The sequence below is a fragment of the Indicator indicator genome, chromosome 8 (genome assembly GCF_027791375.1).
Source record: "Indicator indicator isolate 239-I01 chromosome 8, UM_Iind_1.1, whole genome shotgun sequence".
Taxonomy (NCBI): Eukaryota; Metazoa; Chordata; class Aves; order Piciformes; family Indicatoridae; genus Indicator; species Indicator indicator.
The window spans coordinates 31474789-31493815 of NC_072017.1; the positions used below are offsets into that span (position 1 = coordinate 31474789).

General features: G+C 46.1%; 1 protein-coding gene across 2 annotated transcripts in view; it reads right to left on the minus strand.

The window, feature by feature from the left end:
• Positions 1–19027, minus strand: part of PDLIM5 (PDZ and LIM domain 5) — a 188203-nt gene that overhangs the window by 37099 nt on the left and 132077 nt on the right. For both annotated transcript variants that reach the window (XM_054383212.1, XM_054383211.1), the window contains one exon: positions 9004–9188. In XM_054383212.1, the coding sequence (XP_054239187.1) occupies positions 9004–9188 (185 nt within the window). The remainder of the gene's footprint in view (positions 1–9003; positions 9189–19027) is intronic.

Genomic DNA, 19027 nt, shown 5'->3' on the forward strand with positions numbered 1-19027 from the left:
CACAAAGACCACCACAAAGACCCAAATAGCCCATACACGCAGGACAGGATGTCAAATAACACCTAGGAGCAGGCTTGTGTTTTATTCTGCCTTTAAAGTTCCATCATTAGCAAGGGAACAGGAAATAAGAAAAAGAAATATAAAGGGAAAAAAAAAAAGGCACAAGACAGTACACTAACTCCAGAGATGGCAACTGGAAGTCTACAAAACACATGAAAACAACTGCAAGGAAACAGAAGAATTTTTGAAACAAAGTTGCCTGGGGAGCACTTATTCTATGCTTACAGTTAGCTTCCAAGTGCATTCCCTCTGCTGGAGGGAGCATGTGCATAACACATGTGCTGGCTCAGGATTAGGCAACTGACAGTTGTGGGCACTGCAGAACATGTCTACACTGCCACGCAGCTCTGCTGGAAGGGGATTATTACATCCCAGTGGTATCAGGCTGAGAGAGACCCTGGGAATAAGGAAATTGGCACACACACCTAACCGGTCACTTAACACTGCAAGCTTTGGATGCTTCTATTGCAGACCCTTCCCATCCCCTCCTCATACCCAGCTGACAAGGCAGGGAGAATGAAGGTTAGTGATGGCAATGAGACCCTCCCAAGCAGCAAAGCAGCTTTTCTGGCCAACAGCTGTACCGCTTCACCATGGGACCCTCACAAGCCTGCTGGACCCCTGTGAGTGAAGCAAGATGCTGCTTGCCCAGCTCCTGTGTGAGAAGCCAGGACTGTGCCTTGCTCCTGGCCTTTCTGGTCCCCATTGCACCAGCAGCTCTACCTCCTCTTTCCCAGCATCTTTCAAGGCTTCTCTTGGAGGGCATCTGATGTGAGAAACAATGTCAGAAGTCCTGACTGCTTCTGATCATTCAGATCCTTTCCTGTTCTGTGTGAAGAGTTCATCTCCTAGCCAGACCCCAGTTTGTGTATCTGCATTTACTGAGTCATTATTACTTTCTGAAATTGTCCCAGCAGTTTCCATTTTCCATGGTTCCATTCACTTCCTTTCAAGATGCCTTGGGGTATAAGCAGCTGTTACATTTCACCCAAGAAGAAACTGCTTGGTGGTGGCAAGTTCAAGTCATTCCTGTGCATGCATCATGTGGTTGCACATGGACCAGGACTGAGAAATCACAGAATCATAGAATTGTCAGGATTGGAAGGGACCTCAAGGATCAGCCAGTTCCCACCCCCCTGCCATGGGCAGGGACACCTCACACTACAGCAGGTTGCTCACAGCCACATCCAGCCTGGCTGCAAAAACCTCCAGGGATGAGGCTTCCACCACCTCCCTGGGCAACCTCTGCCAGTGTCTCACCACCCTCCTGGGGAAGAATTTCTTCCTAACATCCAATCTGAATCTCCCCATTTCTAGTTTTGCTCCATCCCCCCCAGTCCTGTCACTCCCTGACACCCTCAAAAGTCCCTCCCCAGCTTTCTTGGAGCCCCCTTCAGATGCTGGAAGGCCACAAGAAGGTCTCCTTGCAGCCTTCTCTTCTCCAGAATGAACAGCCTCAACTCCCAAATGCTCTCCCCAAATACTTTGGGGTTCCTTGGGGATGAGGATTGCTACATAAGCATATGGTAACAGTTATCAAACAGTGCTACACTGATATAAGCAGGATATTCTGAGTAATTGTTTTGAAACTTACTCTAATCTCATAAAAAGCTTCTCCCCCCAGTGGGTGAACAGGAGGACATCACAGCTCACCAAAAATGAAGTCAGAACGACCACAAATTCCAGCCTGTACACTTCACACAGTAACAGCCACAATTAGACTTCTATCAACAAGTAAAGAAAAAACCAAAAATCAACACCACAGACAAGAGAGGCTGGTGGCAAACACATTCTCTGGACTGCCCAGGCTGATGGGACTGCTGCATGGAGTGCATGCACCACCTGCTCCTCCATGTGCCAGATTAGACTTCTTCATTTGTTTAGCTGACAAGCCAAGCTTTGATCCTGCTTATCCAGCTTCTTACCCATGCATTAAAAGAAAGCATGAGGCACCCATCCCTTATTCTGGGGTGTATTAGAAGAGGTGTGGTTAGTAGGTAGAGAGAGGTTCTCCTCCCTCCCCCTCTACTCTGCCCTGGTGAGGCTGCATCTGGAATATTGTGTCCAGTTCTGGGCCCCTCAGTTCAAGAAGGGCCTCAGGGAACTACTTGAAAGAGTCCAGCACAGAGCCACAAAGATGCTGAAGGGAGTGGAACATCTTCCTTATGAGGAGAGCCTGAGGGAGCTGAGGGCTCTGGAGCTTGGAGAGGAGGAGCCTGAGAGGTGACCTCATTGCTGTTGATAAAGATGTGCAGGGGGAGTGCCCAGAGGCTGGAGCCAGGCTCTGCTGGGTGATGCCCAAGGACAGCACAAGGGGCAGTGGTGGAAGTTGAGGCATAGGAAGTTCCATGGAAACAGGAGGAAGAATTTTTCCCTGTGAGGGTGACAGAAGACTTGGAAGACTTGGACTTGGGCTGTGGAATCTTCCTTCATGGAGACATTTGAAATCCACCTGGATGTGTTCCTGTGTGATCTGCTCTAGGTGCTCCTGCTCTGGCAGGGGGGTTGGACTGGATGATCCTTCAATGTCCCTTCCAACCCTTAGCATTCTGAAATTCTGTAATTATCATTTCCTCTACCAAACCACTGAAGAATATCAGGATTCCAAAAGGGACCAAAACCTCTGTTACCTTCAGAGAGGGTGATTATTGTAGTAGCATTTGTGGGTACCCTGTGAGAGCCCCCAAACAGTAGATTAGAATATTTCAGCTCCAAGGCTGTGAGATCAATTGACTTCTGTGCAGAAAAACCCAGTGCCTGAAGCATCTAGGTTTGCTACCTCAGACATCTCTTGCCAGGTTGTGAAAGAGAGACTGATGGAACTCATACCTCAGGTCCAACAAAAACCCTCTGACAACTTAAACCATCTCTGCACAATCTCAAAAACAAACAGAAAACAAAACAAAAAAAAAAAGAACGAGGAGGAGAAGAAATCACACTACTTTTAATAAAAAAAATAAAAGGGTGTTCTACAGTGGCCTGTCCCAAGAAAGGGAGATTCCAGCTGATTAAAAAGAAAGATGCTGCCTGACTAAGTGAGTGATCTGTGGAGTCAGGCATCTTAAATAAATAAATTAAAAGGACTAGTAACACTCATGCCATGCCATCAAACAGCAGATTACAGCTTCCCCAGACACAAAACAAAATCCTGTGACGTGCCAGCCTTGCTATGGAAACAGCTGGGTGGTACACACAATATTCATCAGAAGGAAGAGTGCTACCAGAGCCAGCAGACTACTCCAAGGAGGTTTCTCCTATTAACAGCCTTCTGAGACACACATTTACTTAATATTCTGTCCTCCTCCTAATCATTTCCTAAGCTAGACTTCAACTGTGAAATCAAAGGGGTTTTGTTCAAAAATGTTGTCAGGCTTCCAACCTACCAAGACAAATTTCCTTTGGCCTGCGAAGCGCTGGCAGTTTGACTTGAAAGAAAACTTGATGCTTGCAGACTGCAAACAAGCAGCAGGATTGATGACTGCAGTCCAAACATCTCCCGAAACTATTATGAGCCTTTCTTTTTGTTCAGCATCTGACTAATTTTAACAAAACACTCAAGCACTGAATCAGACTGCTGGTTGCAGCCTTGCCTGAGTAAGCTCAGGTACAGCAGAACCTTGCATGTTTAGGTTTTGGTTTAAAACAGATGCCTGTCTCATCTTGGCTTAGGTACCTCCCATCTGCTAGCTCTGCATTATCAGCTTCTTGAAGGACATGGGCAATGCATAGCACAGCAGACCAGAGGTGAGCCTAGGGCAAGTTTAGGGAGCAGACCTCCTGCAGTGAAGCCTGTGAGATAACCCCTGGGCAAGCCTCTGGCACCTTGGCAACTCCTGGAATTTCAATCAAAGTGTTCACAGGTGTGCTAGGTTTGTCACCTCTTCACTGATTTGCAGCCTGTCCTGTAAGAGGAAGGCATCTTCAGACTGATGAAGTCAGAAAATGCAGATGCTGAACAAAACCTAAGCACATTTTGACACCCCCACCCAGATAACTTTTTTTTCCTCAGCATTTCAGCAAAGAGCTCCATGTACAGGGAACAAGCACAGACTTGGCTTCCTATGGCAGCATGTTATGCTCCTCTCTCATCTGGGACATTGTACCTTCTGCCACTGCTAATTCCAGAGCAGCTGCCATTTGCACTGCTGTGTTTTCCTCCCTGTCCTCTCCCATTTTATGAAACTGAGTTTTCAATGCAGCTTTCTCCTAGAGTTTTTTGGTTTTGGGTTTTGGGTTTTTTTTTGGCTCTTCCAGTATTTTTGGAGGGGGTAAGAATTCTGCTTGTTTGGAAGTTAAGCAAAACTAGAAATGGGTAGATTCTGGTTGGATGATAGGAAGAAATTCTTCCCCATGAGGCTGGTGAGATGCTGGAACAGGTTGCCCAGGGAGGTGGTGGAAGCCTCATCCCTGGAGGTCTTAATGCCAGGCTGGATGTGGCTGTGAGCAGCCCTGGAGGTTTTTAAGGTGATTCTAATTCATCTCAGGACCCTATAGCAACACAGCACAGAGCTGACACCCTCATGACCGTTGTCTTCCACCAACTTTTCCTACCAGTATGGACATAGAATCATAGAATTGTCAGGGTAGGAAGGGACCTCAAGGATCAGCCAGTCCCAATCCCCTGCCATGGGCAGGGACACCTCACACTACATCAAGTTGCTCACAGCCACATCCAGCCTGCCCTTAAAAACCTCCAGGGATGAGGCTTCCACCACCTCCCTGGGAAACCTGTGCCAGTGTCTCACCACCCTCATGGGGAAGAATTTCTTCCTAACATCCAGTCTGAATCTCCCCATTTCTAGTTATGCTCCATTCCCCCCACTCCTATCACTCCCTGACACCCTCAAAAGTTCCTCCCCAGCTTTCTTGGAGCCCCCTTCAGATCCTGGAAGGCCACAAGAAGGTCTCCTCAGAAGAGGAGATATCTTAAGGTTTTTCTTTAAGCTATTCTGGAACATAACAACCAAGAAATCTCTGTCTTCCCCCTTCAGTTACTTGCTTGCTACCTCTAATTATCCAAGAGCATGGGCACAGATTTTCAAAGAAGTATGGAATTCAGTGCAATTTAATGCATCCTCTTTTTCATTCCTGTGCCCATCATTCAAAAGAATTAAATCCCTTTTAAACTTTAGACTGGTGTTAATGTTAAAGCATTCCAGTAGGATTTAGCAGTGAAACACCTACCAAGATCCTGAAAATGGGTGTGGTACTACCAAAACCCCAAGCTGGTTTCTGTGCAGGTGCAATCAGTGGGACAGAAAAAGAATCCCAGAGCTAATTACCATCTTGCTTCTACAAACCTGCAAGTGCATAATTTTATTCACAGAAGTACTCCTTGGTGAAGTTAGGCATTAGCAAAGAAGTTTCTAGCTTCAGGGAATTACTCTTGAATACATTTACCCCTTTAAAAAGTTTTAAGTGGCTGTTTTATGAAGTATTTCTTAAATACAATTAATTTTGTATTTTAATCTTTACAGGCAAATTTTTTTTCTGCACACCAAACAGCATTTACTTCATTTCAGAAGAACAGCAACAGCTATGCTGCTGTTAGGAGATGAGTCACAGAATGGTCTGGGACAGAAGGGACCTCCAAAGCTCATCCAGTCCAACCCCCTCTGCAGTCAGCAGGGACATCCCCAACTAGATCAGGTTGCCCAGGGCCTCATCCAGCCTCACCTTGAATATCTCCAGGGAAGGAGCCTCAACCACCTCCCTGGGAAACCTCTTCCAGTGCTCCACCACCCTCATAGGAAAGAACTTGCTCCTCACATCCAATCTCAATCTGCTCTGCTCTAGTTTGAAGCCATTGTCCCTCCTCCTGTCCCTGCAGCCCTTTGCAAACAGTCTCTCTGCAGCCTTCCTGGAGCCCCCTTCAGGTCCTGGCAGGCTGCTCTTAGGTCTCCCTGGAGCCTCCTCTTCCCCAGGCTGAACACTCCCAGCTCCCTCAGCATATGTCATAGATTCACAGCATCACCCAGGTTGGAAGAGACCTCCAAGATCATCAAGTCCAGCCAATCACCCAACCCTAACTGATCGACTAGACCATGGCACTGAGTGCCTCATCCAGGCTTTTCTTAAACACCTCCAGGGATGTTGACCCCAGCACCTCCTCTGAGCAGCCCATGGAGCACAATCAGTCACTTACCAAAAAATGCATCTTCCCAGAAACATTTGCCCTAAATACCCATGCTACCAGAAAGGGAATTTTAAAAAGGGTTGAGTATTTTTTTCCCTCCAGTGCTGGCTAAGTCCAAGAATTAAAACAGTACTAGAATGGAACTGATATAAATTTAAGTCTTCACTTTGTTCTTAAGAGTGGATTGGGGAACCAGGCAAGGGAGGACTGAAATGAGTGTACTGCCATCCTGAGGCTTGCTAGCAGAACTGCACAGCCAAACCAAAACAAATCTCTGCTCTAAATGCCATCTCAGAACACATAATGACATTCACACCTTATGTTGGAATCTTCATTCTCATGCCACAGCCTCTGTAGTTCTTTTTTCTGGACTAGATATGTGGTTAAAGAGGAAGCATCCTTAAAACTGGAACTAAAAAAAAAAGAAACCAAAACCAACCCCCAAGCAATGTTTAACATCTTAGATTTTTGCCAAGAAGAGAGTCAAGAATATTCATCTCACTGTTACAAAAATAAATAAATGAATAAATAATCCAGCTAAAGCTTAATTAGTATTAGAGATTTCCTAGAGCCTTGGAAATTACTACTAAATTTAGTTCAGCACCAAAGACTGATTCAGTTTAAGCAAAAAGTTTCCTGAGAAGACTGAGAGGAGATCTGATCAATGTCTATCAATATCTGAGGGCTGGGGGTCAGGAGGGAAGGGACAGGCTCTGCTCAGCTGCACCCTGGGATAGGACAAGGGGCAATGGATATAAACTCCAGCACAGGAGGTTCCACCTTAACAAGAGGAGGAACTTCTTCACTGTGAGGGTCCCAGAGCACTGGAGCAGGCTGCCCAGAGAGGTTGTGGAGTTTCCTTCTCTGGAGACTTTCCAGCCCCATCTGGATGTGTTCCTGTGTGACCTGTGCTGGATTCTACAGTTCTGCTCTGGCAGGAGGGGTGGGCTTGAAGATCTCCAGAGGTCCCTTCCAACCCCTAACATCCTGTGAGCTTGTGATTATCCCAAATTACTGCATGGGATATTGCAGCAATACAGGTAGATGGATACACTTATTGCATAGCTTAACACAGATAGGGTTATAGCATAGGTGTGTTGAGAACATGGCACATTTTCCAGGCATAAGACATTTTAGTGCAGGTTTGAAGGGGTAAGAATCACCAAACTACATTCAGAAGTATCACAGGATCTTAGGGGCTGAAAGGGACCCCCAAAAACTCATCCAGTCCAACCCCCCTGTCAGAGCAGGATCACCTAGAGCAGATCACACAGGGACACATCCAGGTGGGTTTTGAATATCTCCACAGAGGGAGACTCCACAACCCTGTGGCAGCCTGTTCCAGTCTTCTGTCACCCTCACAGGAAAAATTTTTTTCCTCCTGTTTCCATGGAACTTCCTATGCCTCAGCTTCCCCCACTGCCCCTTGTGCTGGCATTGGGCATCACCCAGCAGAGCCTGGCTCCAGCCTCTGGGCACTCCCCCTGCACATCTTTATCAACAGCAATGAGGTCACCTCTCAGGCTCCTCCTCTCCAAGCTCCAGAGCCCTCAGCTCCCTCAGGCTCTCCTCATAAGGAAGATGTTCCACTCCATCATTTTTGTGGCTCTACACTGGACTCTTTCAAGCAGTAGCAGCAATGCAAATTGCCCTTGCAAGAATCCACCTTCAAATAAACCAACAGATCACAAACCAACACAATACTCTGGCACCCTGCTCACATAAAACCCTACAAATGCCAAATATCTAACCCGAATATGTAACCACTCAAATGCCTTTTTGTTTGATTTGGGGTTCTGTTTGTTTTTATTTTTCAATTAAGATCTACTTCAGAAACCATCATTTGGCACACACACATCTATTGATAGCCCCAGCCCTGAAATGGCACCGGGTATGGTCTGTGGTCACACAACCACAAAGGAAGCAACAAGTTGAAGCTGTGATCACAGAATCAGACAGGTTGGAAGAGACCTCCCAGAATCAAGCCCAACTGATCACCCAACCCTAAATGATCAACTAGACCACATGAAGTGCCATATCCAGGCTTTTCTTAAACACCTCCAGGGACATTGACCCCACTACCTCCCTGGGCAGCACATCCCAATAGCCAATCTCTGTGGGAAGAACGTCTTTCTAAGATCAAGCCTAAACTTCCCCCTGGCGCAGCTTGAGACTGTGTCCTCTTGTTCCTTTGCTGGCTGCCTGGGCGAAGAGCCCAACCCCCACCTGGCTCCAGCCTCCCTTCAGGTAGTTGTAGACAGCAATGAGGTCTCCCCTGAGCCTCCTCTTCTCCAGGCTAAACACCCCCAGCTCCCTCAGCCTCTCCTCACAGGGCTGTGCTCCAGACCCCTCCCCAGCCTTGTTGCCCTTCTCTGGACACCTTCCAGCATCTCAACATCTTTCTTGAATGGTGGGGCCCAGAACTGGACACAGCACTCAAGGTGATGTGCGTATGTGATTGATACAGAATCATAGAATTGTTAGGGTTGGAAAGGACCTCAAGGACCATCTAGTTCTAACCCCTGTCCCTGCCATGTACAGGGACACCTCACAAGCTTTGAACAAAGCTGAGAGACATCTGATTTTGCTTGTTTGTGAAAACACATCCGTGAGGCTGCTGACAAAGGGCTACTGGTTTACTAGAACTGCTCCCATCTGTTTTTCTTCCCTCTTCTAAACCAGCTGGCCTGTACCCTGAACAAATAACCGGTTGAAGGCTGTTGTTTTTACACCCACGGGTGAAGTATGTTTTCTTGAGCTACCCAAAAGTCTTTAAAGGAACAAGAAAAACCTTCACTGAGAGTTACCTGCTTGGTTTGTAGGCTGCCAGCCCGAGTACTTGGCAGCACCCAGGGGTCCTGTTGGCTTGAGGGCTGCAGCAGATGCGGTGCTAGCAGGAGCAGGTCTTGTGTCTATGTTTTCTTGGCGGGCAGGCATGCTCCTTGCTGAGGTGGCTGTGAGAGCAGCAGGCTGGGGAGCCTCCAGGGAATCACTGTTCAGAAACAAAGGAGTTAAAAATGAAATGCATTTCGTGCTTCAGCTTCTGAAATGGGAACAATATCCCTGCACCCTCCTGCTGCAGCAGAGCAGCATCACTGCCCTTGTCACCACGGGTGCTGGGGTGATCACCCCTGCACAGTGCTGTGGAAGTTGTATTTGTGTGATGGTTTTAAGACTATGCCTTTAATTTTTTTCTCACAAAGTTGTGTTTGTTTTTTTTTTTTAAACATCTGGACACTTGCTTCTTTTGACTTTGGGCAGAAATTACTCAACTAAACCCCTTCCCAATTTCCATTTAAAATAATTGTGTTGGCATAACCCAGGCTGAAGTAGAACCCTTACTGTGAAATTGGTAGGCTCCCAGACTTTTTATAGAATCATAGAATCAGTCAGGGTTGGAAGGGACCCACAAGGATCAGTCAGGGTTGGAAGGGACCCACAAGGATCAGTCAGGGTTGGAAGGGACCCACAAGGATCAGTCAGGGTTGGAAGGGACCCACAAGGATCAGTCAGGGTTGGAAGGGACCCACAAGGATCAGTCAGGGTTGGAAGGGACCCACAAGGATCAGTCAGGGTTGGAAGGGACCACAAGGATCAGTCAGAGTTGGAAGGGACCACAAGGATCAGTCAGGGTTGGAAGGGAACCACAAGGATCAGTCAGGGTTGAAGGGAACCACAAGGATCATCCAGTTCCAACCCCCCTGCCATGGGCAGGGACACCTCACACTACAGCAGGCTGGCCACAGCCTCATCCAGGGCTAAATACCTCCAGGGATGGAGCCTCAACCACCTCCCTGGGCAACCCATTCCAGGCTCTCACTGCTCTCAAGGTGAAGAACTTCTTCCTCATGTCCAGTCTGAATCTCCCCACTTCCAGCTTTGTTCCCTTCCCTCAAGTCCTGTCACTCCCTGACACCCTAAAAAGTCCCTCCCCAGCTTTCTTGGAGCCCCCTTCAGATCCTGGAAGGCCACATGAAGGTCTCCTCAGAGCCTTCTCTTCTCCAGACTGAGCAGCCCCAACTCTTGCAGTCTGTCCTCATAGCAGAGCAGCTCCAGCCCTCTGCTCATCCTGGTGACACTTCTCTGGACACCTTCCAGCATGTCCATATCCCTCTTGTAATAGGGGCTCCAGAACTGGACTTTTTTTGTCTTCCTTTTCCTTTGGAGCAGGCAAATACTCACACAGACAGATTATATTTGTAGATGTTAACAAAAAAAAAAAAAATCCACCTAAAACTGACTGAATTCTGTGTGATTTTCTTTTATGGACCAGTGTGCCCCCAAAAGATGAAGCATTTTCCAAGAGCTATAAGTTTCATTATTCCAATTTCCTGTTGCCACTTTACAGCAGTTTACAGCTGCTTTTCTATGTTAAGGGTTAGCAGAACTCCTTTAAAGGCATGTCTGATGAAAAGTGCACTGAATCACAATTCACATATAGTGTAAGTAGCCCCTAATTACATTGCCAGCAAGAAAATCTTTCATGTCTCCTTCCCAGAGGCTGTTCAAGAATGAGGAAGTTATCATGACAAAATTTTAGGCAGTGTGACAGTGTCACAGTGCATTAGAGGTTAAAATGGACCTCCAGAGATCATCCAGTCCAACCCCCCTGCCAGAGCAGGAGCACCCAGGGAAGTCTGCACAGGAATGCATCCAGGTGGGGTTGGAAAGTCTCCAGAGAAGGAGACTCCACAACCTCTCTGGGCAGCCTGCTCCAGGGCTCTGTCACCTTCACTGGAAAGAAGTTTCTCCTCATGTTGAGCTGAAACCTTCTCTGTTCAAGTTTGCCTCCATTGTTCCTTGGCTTATTCCTATGCACCACCCAAAAGAGCCTGGCCCCCTCCACTTGACCCCCAGCCCTCAGCTATTGAGAGACATTGATCAGATCCCCTCTCAGCCTTCTCTTCTCCACACTGAACAGCCCCAGGGCTCTCAGGCTCTCTTCTCAGAGGAGATGCTCAAGTCCCCTATGCATCCTCCTGGCTCTCTGTTGGATTCTCTCCAGCAGGTGCCTGCCTCTGTTGAACTGAAGAGCTCAAAACAGTATTTGTATAATTGATATTTGCCTTTGGAAAACTGACAATTTTCATTAAAAAAAAAAAGTCTTCAAAGGAGCAATTGCTAATGAAGGTCATTTGCACACCAAGAGCACCACAAACCCAGGAAATTAATTCAGCAACACCGCAAAACGCAGCCAGAACAATTCCAAACACACAGTTTGTGCAATCTGGAAACCCACATCAGTTAGCACCTTGTGTTCTTTCTTCTAGTGAAAAAGAACAAAATTGCAACACACATGTGCACCATGCATATTCCACCAGGGTCATTCACAGGATCAGAGGATTGTGCCAAATTGGCAAAGCAAAAATCCCTGGGCTGTTTTTCCTTTACAAGCACTGCACATGCACAATATTGCCTTGGCCACGCAAGAACCCGAAAGGTCAAACAGCAAATTCAGAACCTTTGAGGTTGCTTTTTGTTTGTTTGGGTTTTTTTTGTTTGGTTGGTTGGGTTTTTTTGTGTTTTTTTTTCCTCTAGATTTACAGGGTTAATAACTGATGGATTTAAAAGCTTTTTTTCTGGGTAAGGTATGGAGAAAAAAAAAAAAAACAAAAAACAAGATTCACAGTTTAGAAGAATCCATCTGAGTGCTCAGTTTAATGAGTAACAGCTACTGCATTTGTAGGCTTCTGCTACCAGCAGTAGCTGTGCTGTGCTCTTGATGGATTTGCTGTAATAAGCAGCATGCACCAAATCCAGTGAAGCACACAGTGAGGCCCTGCATTCTGTTATGTCCAAATGTTAAAACAAACATTTAAAGGCATTTGCATAGTGCAAATGGAGACATTTAAAGTATCCATTAGACTCCCTAAAGGCTTAGGGTACAAGTTTGTTTTTTTTTTTTGAATCAACAGATTTTGAGGAGATATACTGCAAAAAGCACTGCTGCAGACAGTATCCACTTCTCCAAGCTAAAGAGCCCCAACTCCCTCAGTCTCTCCTCATAAAGGAGATGTTCCTCCATTTAAACTTCCAATCAGTCTGCAGCATTTTGAGTCTCCTAAAAGAAGTAAAATATCTTTCTGTCCTCTGGTCCTGAGCAGCTCGTGGCTCAAAACCAGGACACCATTGAACTTGATATATCTAAGGCCAATAAGGTCTTTTGGGCAAGCTTGTATGTTCTATTCCCACTACACCTTCTGGCTCCCTGGCACAGCTCTGTTCTCTGCCAGGTGGAAGAGCAGAACAGAGAAAAACCTCCAAACCTGCACTTTAACTAAGGTCTGCTGCCTTTCCTGCTGGGTAGCCCTAGAGGGACAGCAATTGGGTAGAGACAGTTTAGGCATCACAGAAGCATAGAATGTTTTGGGTTGGAAAGGACCTTAAAAGGTCATATAGTCCAAACTCACTGAAGTAAGCAGGGACATCCCCAAGTAGATCAGGCTGGTCAGAACTCCAGCAAGCCTGACCTTGAATATCTCCAGGGATAGGGCCTCCAACACTGCCCTGGGTAACCTGTTCCAGTGTTCCACCATCCTCACAATAAAGAACTTCCTAATGTCCAATCCAAATCTACCCTCCTCTGGTTTAAAACCAGCATGCTAGCAGATACATCTGTTTGCATCCCCAAAAAATAAACCTTCAAACCCAGAAAAGTTTATCTCTGTATAGTGACCAAATGATGGATAAACACAGGGAGAGGCTGCAAAACGTGGGGATTCTTCCCATTTTTGTGGCCCAGAGATGAAGGCAGATTGTTATGTCATAATGCACATTAGTGCCTGAAGGAAAAAAGAGGGAAAAGTCAGGGAACAAATTTACACCAACATTATTTGCTCTTCTGAAGCACCAGCACCAGCAAATAAACACCAGAGCTAAAGCCTTTCTGGCAACACCTCCTGGACCTCAAGCATAGTGCACAAGCATCAGAACTCCTGGAGAGATTTTCCCTTTGGATGAGTGCATGGGAAAAAAAAAATAAACTCCTCATAAGTACAGTTCATTGGTTATAATTATATATATGAATATATATATGTGTGTGTGTGTCTGCAAATATACATACCTTATATAAACATAACCTTATATAAATATATAAGGATATATAACCTCATATGAATATAAGGTTGTATTAGGTTGTATTTACATATGAAAATAAGTAAATTATACATTATATTTTCTATTATATAATATATTATATATTACATTGTAATATATATTATATCATATATGTTATATAATATATATTATGTATTATATTTTATATATATTTACATATGCAAATATGCAAATGTATATATAAAGTAAATACAGTAAGTAAAGCTCAGGGGATGTGGTATAGATGGTTGGTCCCTGAGGTGGATTGCAAACTGGCTCCACAACAGAGCTCAGAGGTTGTCATCAGTGGCACAGAGTCAGCTTGGAGGCCTGTGGCCAGTGGTGTCCCCCAGGGATCAGTACTGGGTCCAGTTTGGTTCAATATCTTTATCAACAACCTGGCTGAGGGCATGGAGAGTACCCTCAGCAAGTTCTGATGATACCAAACTGGGGGAGAGGCTGACACCTGTCAGGTGTGCTGACATCCAACCAGAGCTGGACAGGCTGAGAGCTGGGGGCAGGAACACCTCAGGAAGGTCAAGAAGGACAAGGGCAGGGTCCTGCAGCTGGGGAGGAATAACAGCAGGCACCAGGACAGGTTAGAGGCTGCCCTGCTGGAAAGCAGCTCCACAGAGAAAGACCTTGGAGTGCTGGTGGGCAGCAAGTTCTGCATGGGACAGCAATGTGTCCTTGGGGCCAAGAGAGCCAATGGGAGCCTGGGGGGCAGCAAGAAAAGTGTGGCCAGCAGGGCTGGGGAGGTTCTGCTCCCCCTCTGCTCTGCTCTGCCCTGCTGAGACCACAGCTGCAATCCTGTGTCCAGGTTTGGGCTCCTCAGTTCAACAGAGGCAGGGACCTGCTGCAAAGAATCCAACAGAGAGCCACAGGGATGCTTAGGGGACTTGAGCATCTCCCCTGGGAAGAGAGCCTGAGAGCCCTGGGGCTGTTTAGTCTGCAGAAGAGAAGGCTGAGAGGGATCTGATCAATGTCTATCAATAGCTGAGGGGTGGGGGTCAAGGGGAGGGGGCCAGGCTCTTTTGGGTGGTGCACAGGAATAAGCCAAGGAACAATGGAAACAAACTAGAACAGAGAAGGTTTCAGCACAACATGAGGAGAAACTTCTTTACAGTGAGGAAGAACTGGAACACAGGTTCCCCAGGGGGGTTGTGGAGTCTCCTTCTCTGGAGACTTTCCAAAGCCACCTGGATGCATTCCTGTGCAGACTCCCCTAAGTTATCCTGCTCTCGTAGGGGGTTGAACTTGATGATCTCTGGAGGTCCCTTCCAACCTCTGATATACTGTGATACTGTGATAAATATGCATTTACATATATATATATACACACACACACACACACCCCTTATATATGTATATATATAACTATAAATAACCTTATATAAATGTATATATATGATTGTATATATAAATAACCATTGTATTTAAGGTTATATTGCTACAGTTCTGTTAGCATTTTTTTCTTTTTAAAACAGGTATGCCACCATAGCAGAAAAGGTGACACAACCTAAGATTATCTGTTGGTATCTAATATTAATTACCCATTTCCATCCCCAACATTAGGACTTCTTTAGCCTTTTCTGGTGCCTGAGGTCACCATGGAAACCATGAAACAGGAGGGAAAGATCCAACACTTCTTAGTCAACAGAAATGCCTTACATCCAGTGGATCTCAGCTCTACTCATAGTTGGGCTTTATCTTTAGTTAGGTGCATGAAGGTGTTATAGGAGGCAGATCTAAAAACCATGGGATAATTGTTGAAACCAGTCCTGCTCTTTCCTTTTGATTCAGGAAGAGAATTCCAGCTCAGTGACTCCATTTTTCTCTATCAGTGAATCCAAATGTGTCTGTCTTGGTGTATTTCTGACTATGTTAGTGAAAGTTACAAGAACCACAGTTCACTTCTTCATTCTTTTCTTCTGCTTTGTCTGCCTCTCAGTAAGGCAATGCAGAGCTAAAGTTCCTTGCTAATGCTCTGTAAATAAGGAACATCTTAACTAGTCTTTATAAAATGACTCAAAGATTAGGTGAAAATACTATCAAAGTACATTTTAAACTCTAAAAGGGCTTTTTAACCCTTGTGAAAATCCAAGTTAAGTACACAAAGGCCACGAATTATTTCTTCCTTAGCAGAACTTAACACATACAGTCCTGCAAAACAACAAAAGAGATTTCTGCCTTTGAGGCTGAATGCCAGTACATGAAAGCAGCTTTCCACAGAGTTAACATAGCTGTGGTCAGAAAGTAGAACAGAGAGTCCTGTGCTGGAACAAAGGGCCCAGACAGCAAATAAGTTTTAAACAATTATTTGCTGCACCACGTGCCAGTTATTTGATTTTGTACATTAAAAGTGAGCTTTGAAAAATAGCAGCTCCTTGTTTCCAGAGCACCCTTAAAGCTTACTGTGCCTTGAGCTTACTTGCTCAAGGAACTGTTGCAAATAATTCACCTGGCTAGAGGCTTCAAGCCAGAAGATCTTGTTTCACAGAATCACAGAAACATTCAGGATGGAAAAGATCCTCAGCATCACCAAGTCCAACAATTAATCCTACCCTACAAGGGTCACCCCTAAACCACAGCCCCAAGCACCACATCCAAACAATCTTGAAACACAGCCAGGCTTGGGGACTCCACCACCTCCCTGGGCAGCACATTCCAATGCCTGACCACTCTTGATGGGGAAAAATTCTTCCTAATGTCCAGTCTAAACCTACCCAGTCACAGCTTGAGGCCATTCCCTCTTGTTCTATCACTAATTACCTGTGAGAAGAGACCAGCACCAACCTCTCCACAAGCTCCTTTCAGGGAGTTGTAGAGAGCAAGGAGGTCTCCCCTCAGCCTCCTCTTTTCCAAACTAACCATCCCCAGCTCCCTCAGTCTCTCCTCATCAGATTTCTTCTCCAGGCTCTTCCCCAGCTTCCTTGCCCTCTTCTGCACTCGCTCCAGTCAGCTATTTCAAGTGATGGTGCCTGCTTTGGAGGCCTGCCAAACAGCACTGTGCATCTCAGAAGGGCACCTGGTAGTGCCAATGAGGAAACTTTTGCTTAGTACAGTGGACTTGCACAAACGCCACCAGCAGGACCAGGGTGCAGATTAGTTCTGCAAAGAGGTGAAATGGGTTAGGATTTAGGGTCGGCGACCTCGTGTCAAAGACCACACCAGGCAGACCGCTCGAGCGTGCAGACAACAGAAAGAGCTTTGAACAAGCAGCCAGTCCCCTGGCAAGCCCAAAGTGCCAACCATGCACCACACTCAGGCAGTACCTCTTGCTCTTTCCTAACTCCAGAGCACTTGTGGACTTCCTGGATGGCCCAAGGGCCGGCAGAGGAGGCTTAGTGACAGGGCTGATGAGCAGAGCATCCAAGAGCGAGCGGTAGACGCCAGGATCGGAGAGCCTAGCGAGACCACAGAAACAAACTGGGTGACCACCCAACCTTCCAGTTTGCATGGGGTGGGAGTGCCAGGCTGTTGGCTTGAAAAATTTTCAAACAGATCTCCAGCAGAAAGTAGTAAAATGGAAATAAATCCCTACTGGGTGTAAGAAGGAAAATAACGGTTGCTCTAAACCAACCCATTGGAGAGAGATCTACCAGAAGATTTGGCTCCCAAAATCATCTTTCTCTCTCTTCTCACTGCTTTGCTCTGGGAGAGACTAACTTGCTTCTGCTTGACCTTGGCTGCATTGTTTTGTCTGGCATTAACTTCTCTGCTTCTCTTATCCCTTGTGTACAGGGGGGTAAAGGGGAGGCAGGGGAGGGAGAAGCTGTTGCAGCTTCCCCTGGTCTTTGGCCAGGGGGGGTCCTTGTGCTGTTCATTAATTGTAAATCCCTGTAAATATTGTAAATATTGAATATTCTGTACATATTCATTGCATTCCATTGTAAGTTGTAGTTTTGCCTTATAAATACAGCTTCCATTTGCTTCCAGCTGAGCTGGTCAGGCAAATTTAATGTTGGGAGGGAATTTTCAACCCACCACACACGGAACCCCCAAAAAGCCAAAAACTCTTGTGAAAAAACCTGTAAGTTCTGTAGTAGCATGGAGAAAATAAACTTAGGATAATAACTGATGTAGAAACTACATCTAAATAAGCAGGCTCCAAACTGGAGGCTGCATCCAAAACGGGCTGCACTAGAAGGAAGTTTTCTTATTATGTTTAACATTCCTAAAGTAAAATAGGAAAATACTTTGCATTTCACTTTTTCTCATCCTTTTACCACCTCTGGTTTGGTGTATGTTTTATAATGTATGGAATATATTAGTCCATTAAGACATTTCTGTATTTTAGAAATACATAAATACAGATACACAGCATGCTTAAGATTTTTTTACTGATAAGGATGTATGATTTAAAACTGGAGATGAGAGGATGTTAGGGGTTGGAAGGGACCTCTGGAGATCATCAAGTCCAACCCCCTTGTCAGTGCAGGTCACACAGGAACACATCCAGACAGGGCTTGAAAAATCTCCAGAGAAGGAGACTCCACAACCTCTCTGGGTAGCCTGTTCCAGTGCTCTGGGACCCTCACAGTGAAGAAGTTCCTCCTCTTGTTAAGGTGGAACCTCCTGTGCTGGAGTTTATGTCCATTGCCCCTTGTCCTATTTCAGGGTGCAACTGAGCAGAGGCTGTCCCTGCCCCTTCCTTCCTGACCCCAGCCCTCAGATATTTATAGACAATGATCAGATTCCCTCTCAGCCTTCTCTTCTCCAAACCAAACAGCCCCAGGTCTCTCAGCCTTTCCTCATAGGGCAGTGTTCATCATCCTTGTAGCCCTCCCTTGGACTCTCTCCAGCAGATCCCTGACCCTCTTGAACTGGGGAGCCCAGAACTGGATGTAATATTCCTGGTGGGGCCTCACTAGGACAGAATAGAGGGGGAGGAGAACCTCCCTGGATCTGCTGGACACACTCCGCTGAATGCACCCCAGGATCCCAGTGGCCTTCTTGGGCACATTGCTGTCCTGTGGATAACTTGTCCACCAGGACTCCCAGATCCCTTTCCAGAGGAGAAGCAAACCTTTATAAAAAGGAATGCAGTAAAGGACTCAGGATTATTGTCAAGCATCCAAAAGTTACTCAAAGATGCAGATTATGCTTTGTCACCCACGCAACACAACTATTATTTACAGTTCATTTGCTGACTGTCCCATAAAACAGATATGAGGAGGATCAGAAAGGGAGAATTACTCACCCAGGTTCACAGCAGCAGTCTGGAGCTAAGCTAACAGGGTGTGAGAGCCCTGGACATAGTCTAACAACTTACCCTCTCTGCTTTTGTGAAAGAGCTGATTTCACCACCCTGCCAGGGACTGATTATTCTTGTGTGAGCTTGAAGTCTTAAACCAAGCTATAAAATGTTGCTTTGAAAGTTGATGTCTACCTGGCCCGGACAGCAAGGGCAGCAGACACGGCAGCAGCAGCCACGCTCTTAATGTTTGATCTCTGCTTGAAAGGAGAGAGGAGAGGAGAAGGAGCAGGTCTGACATCAGGCACGCTTTCCAGAGGATTTTCCAGCAGTGCTTTACTAGCACAGAAGCTTGGAACAGGCAGAGGAGAAAAAAGAGACAGCAGGAAAGATTGACAGAGACACAGTACAGTACCAGGCTATGGTACCAGGCTATGGTACCAGGCTACGGTGCCAGGCTGGAAGTTCTGTGGCTGCAGGGTTCCCAGCTCACAGACACATCAGGCAATGCATTAGTCACTTGAATGCTAATGTGGACA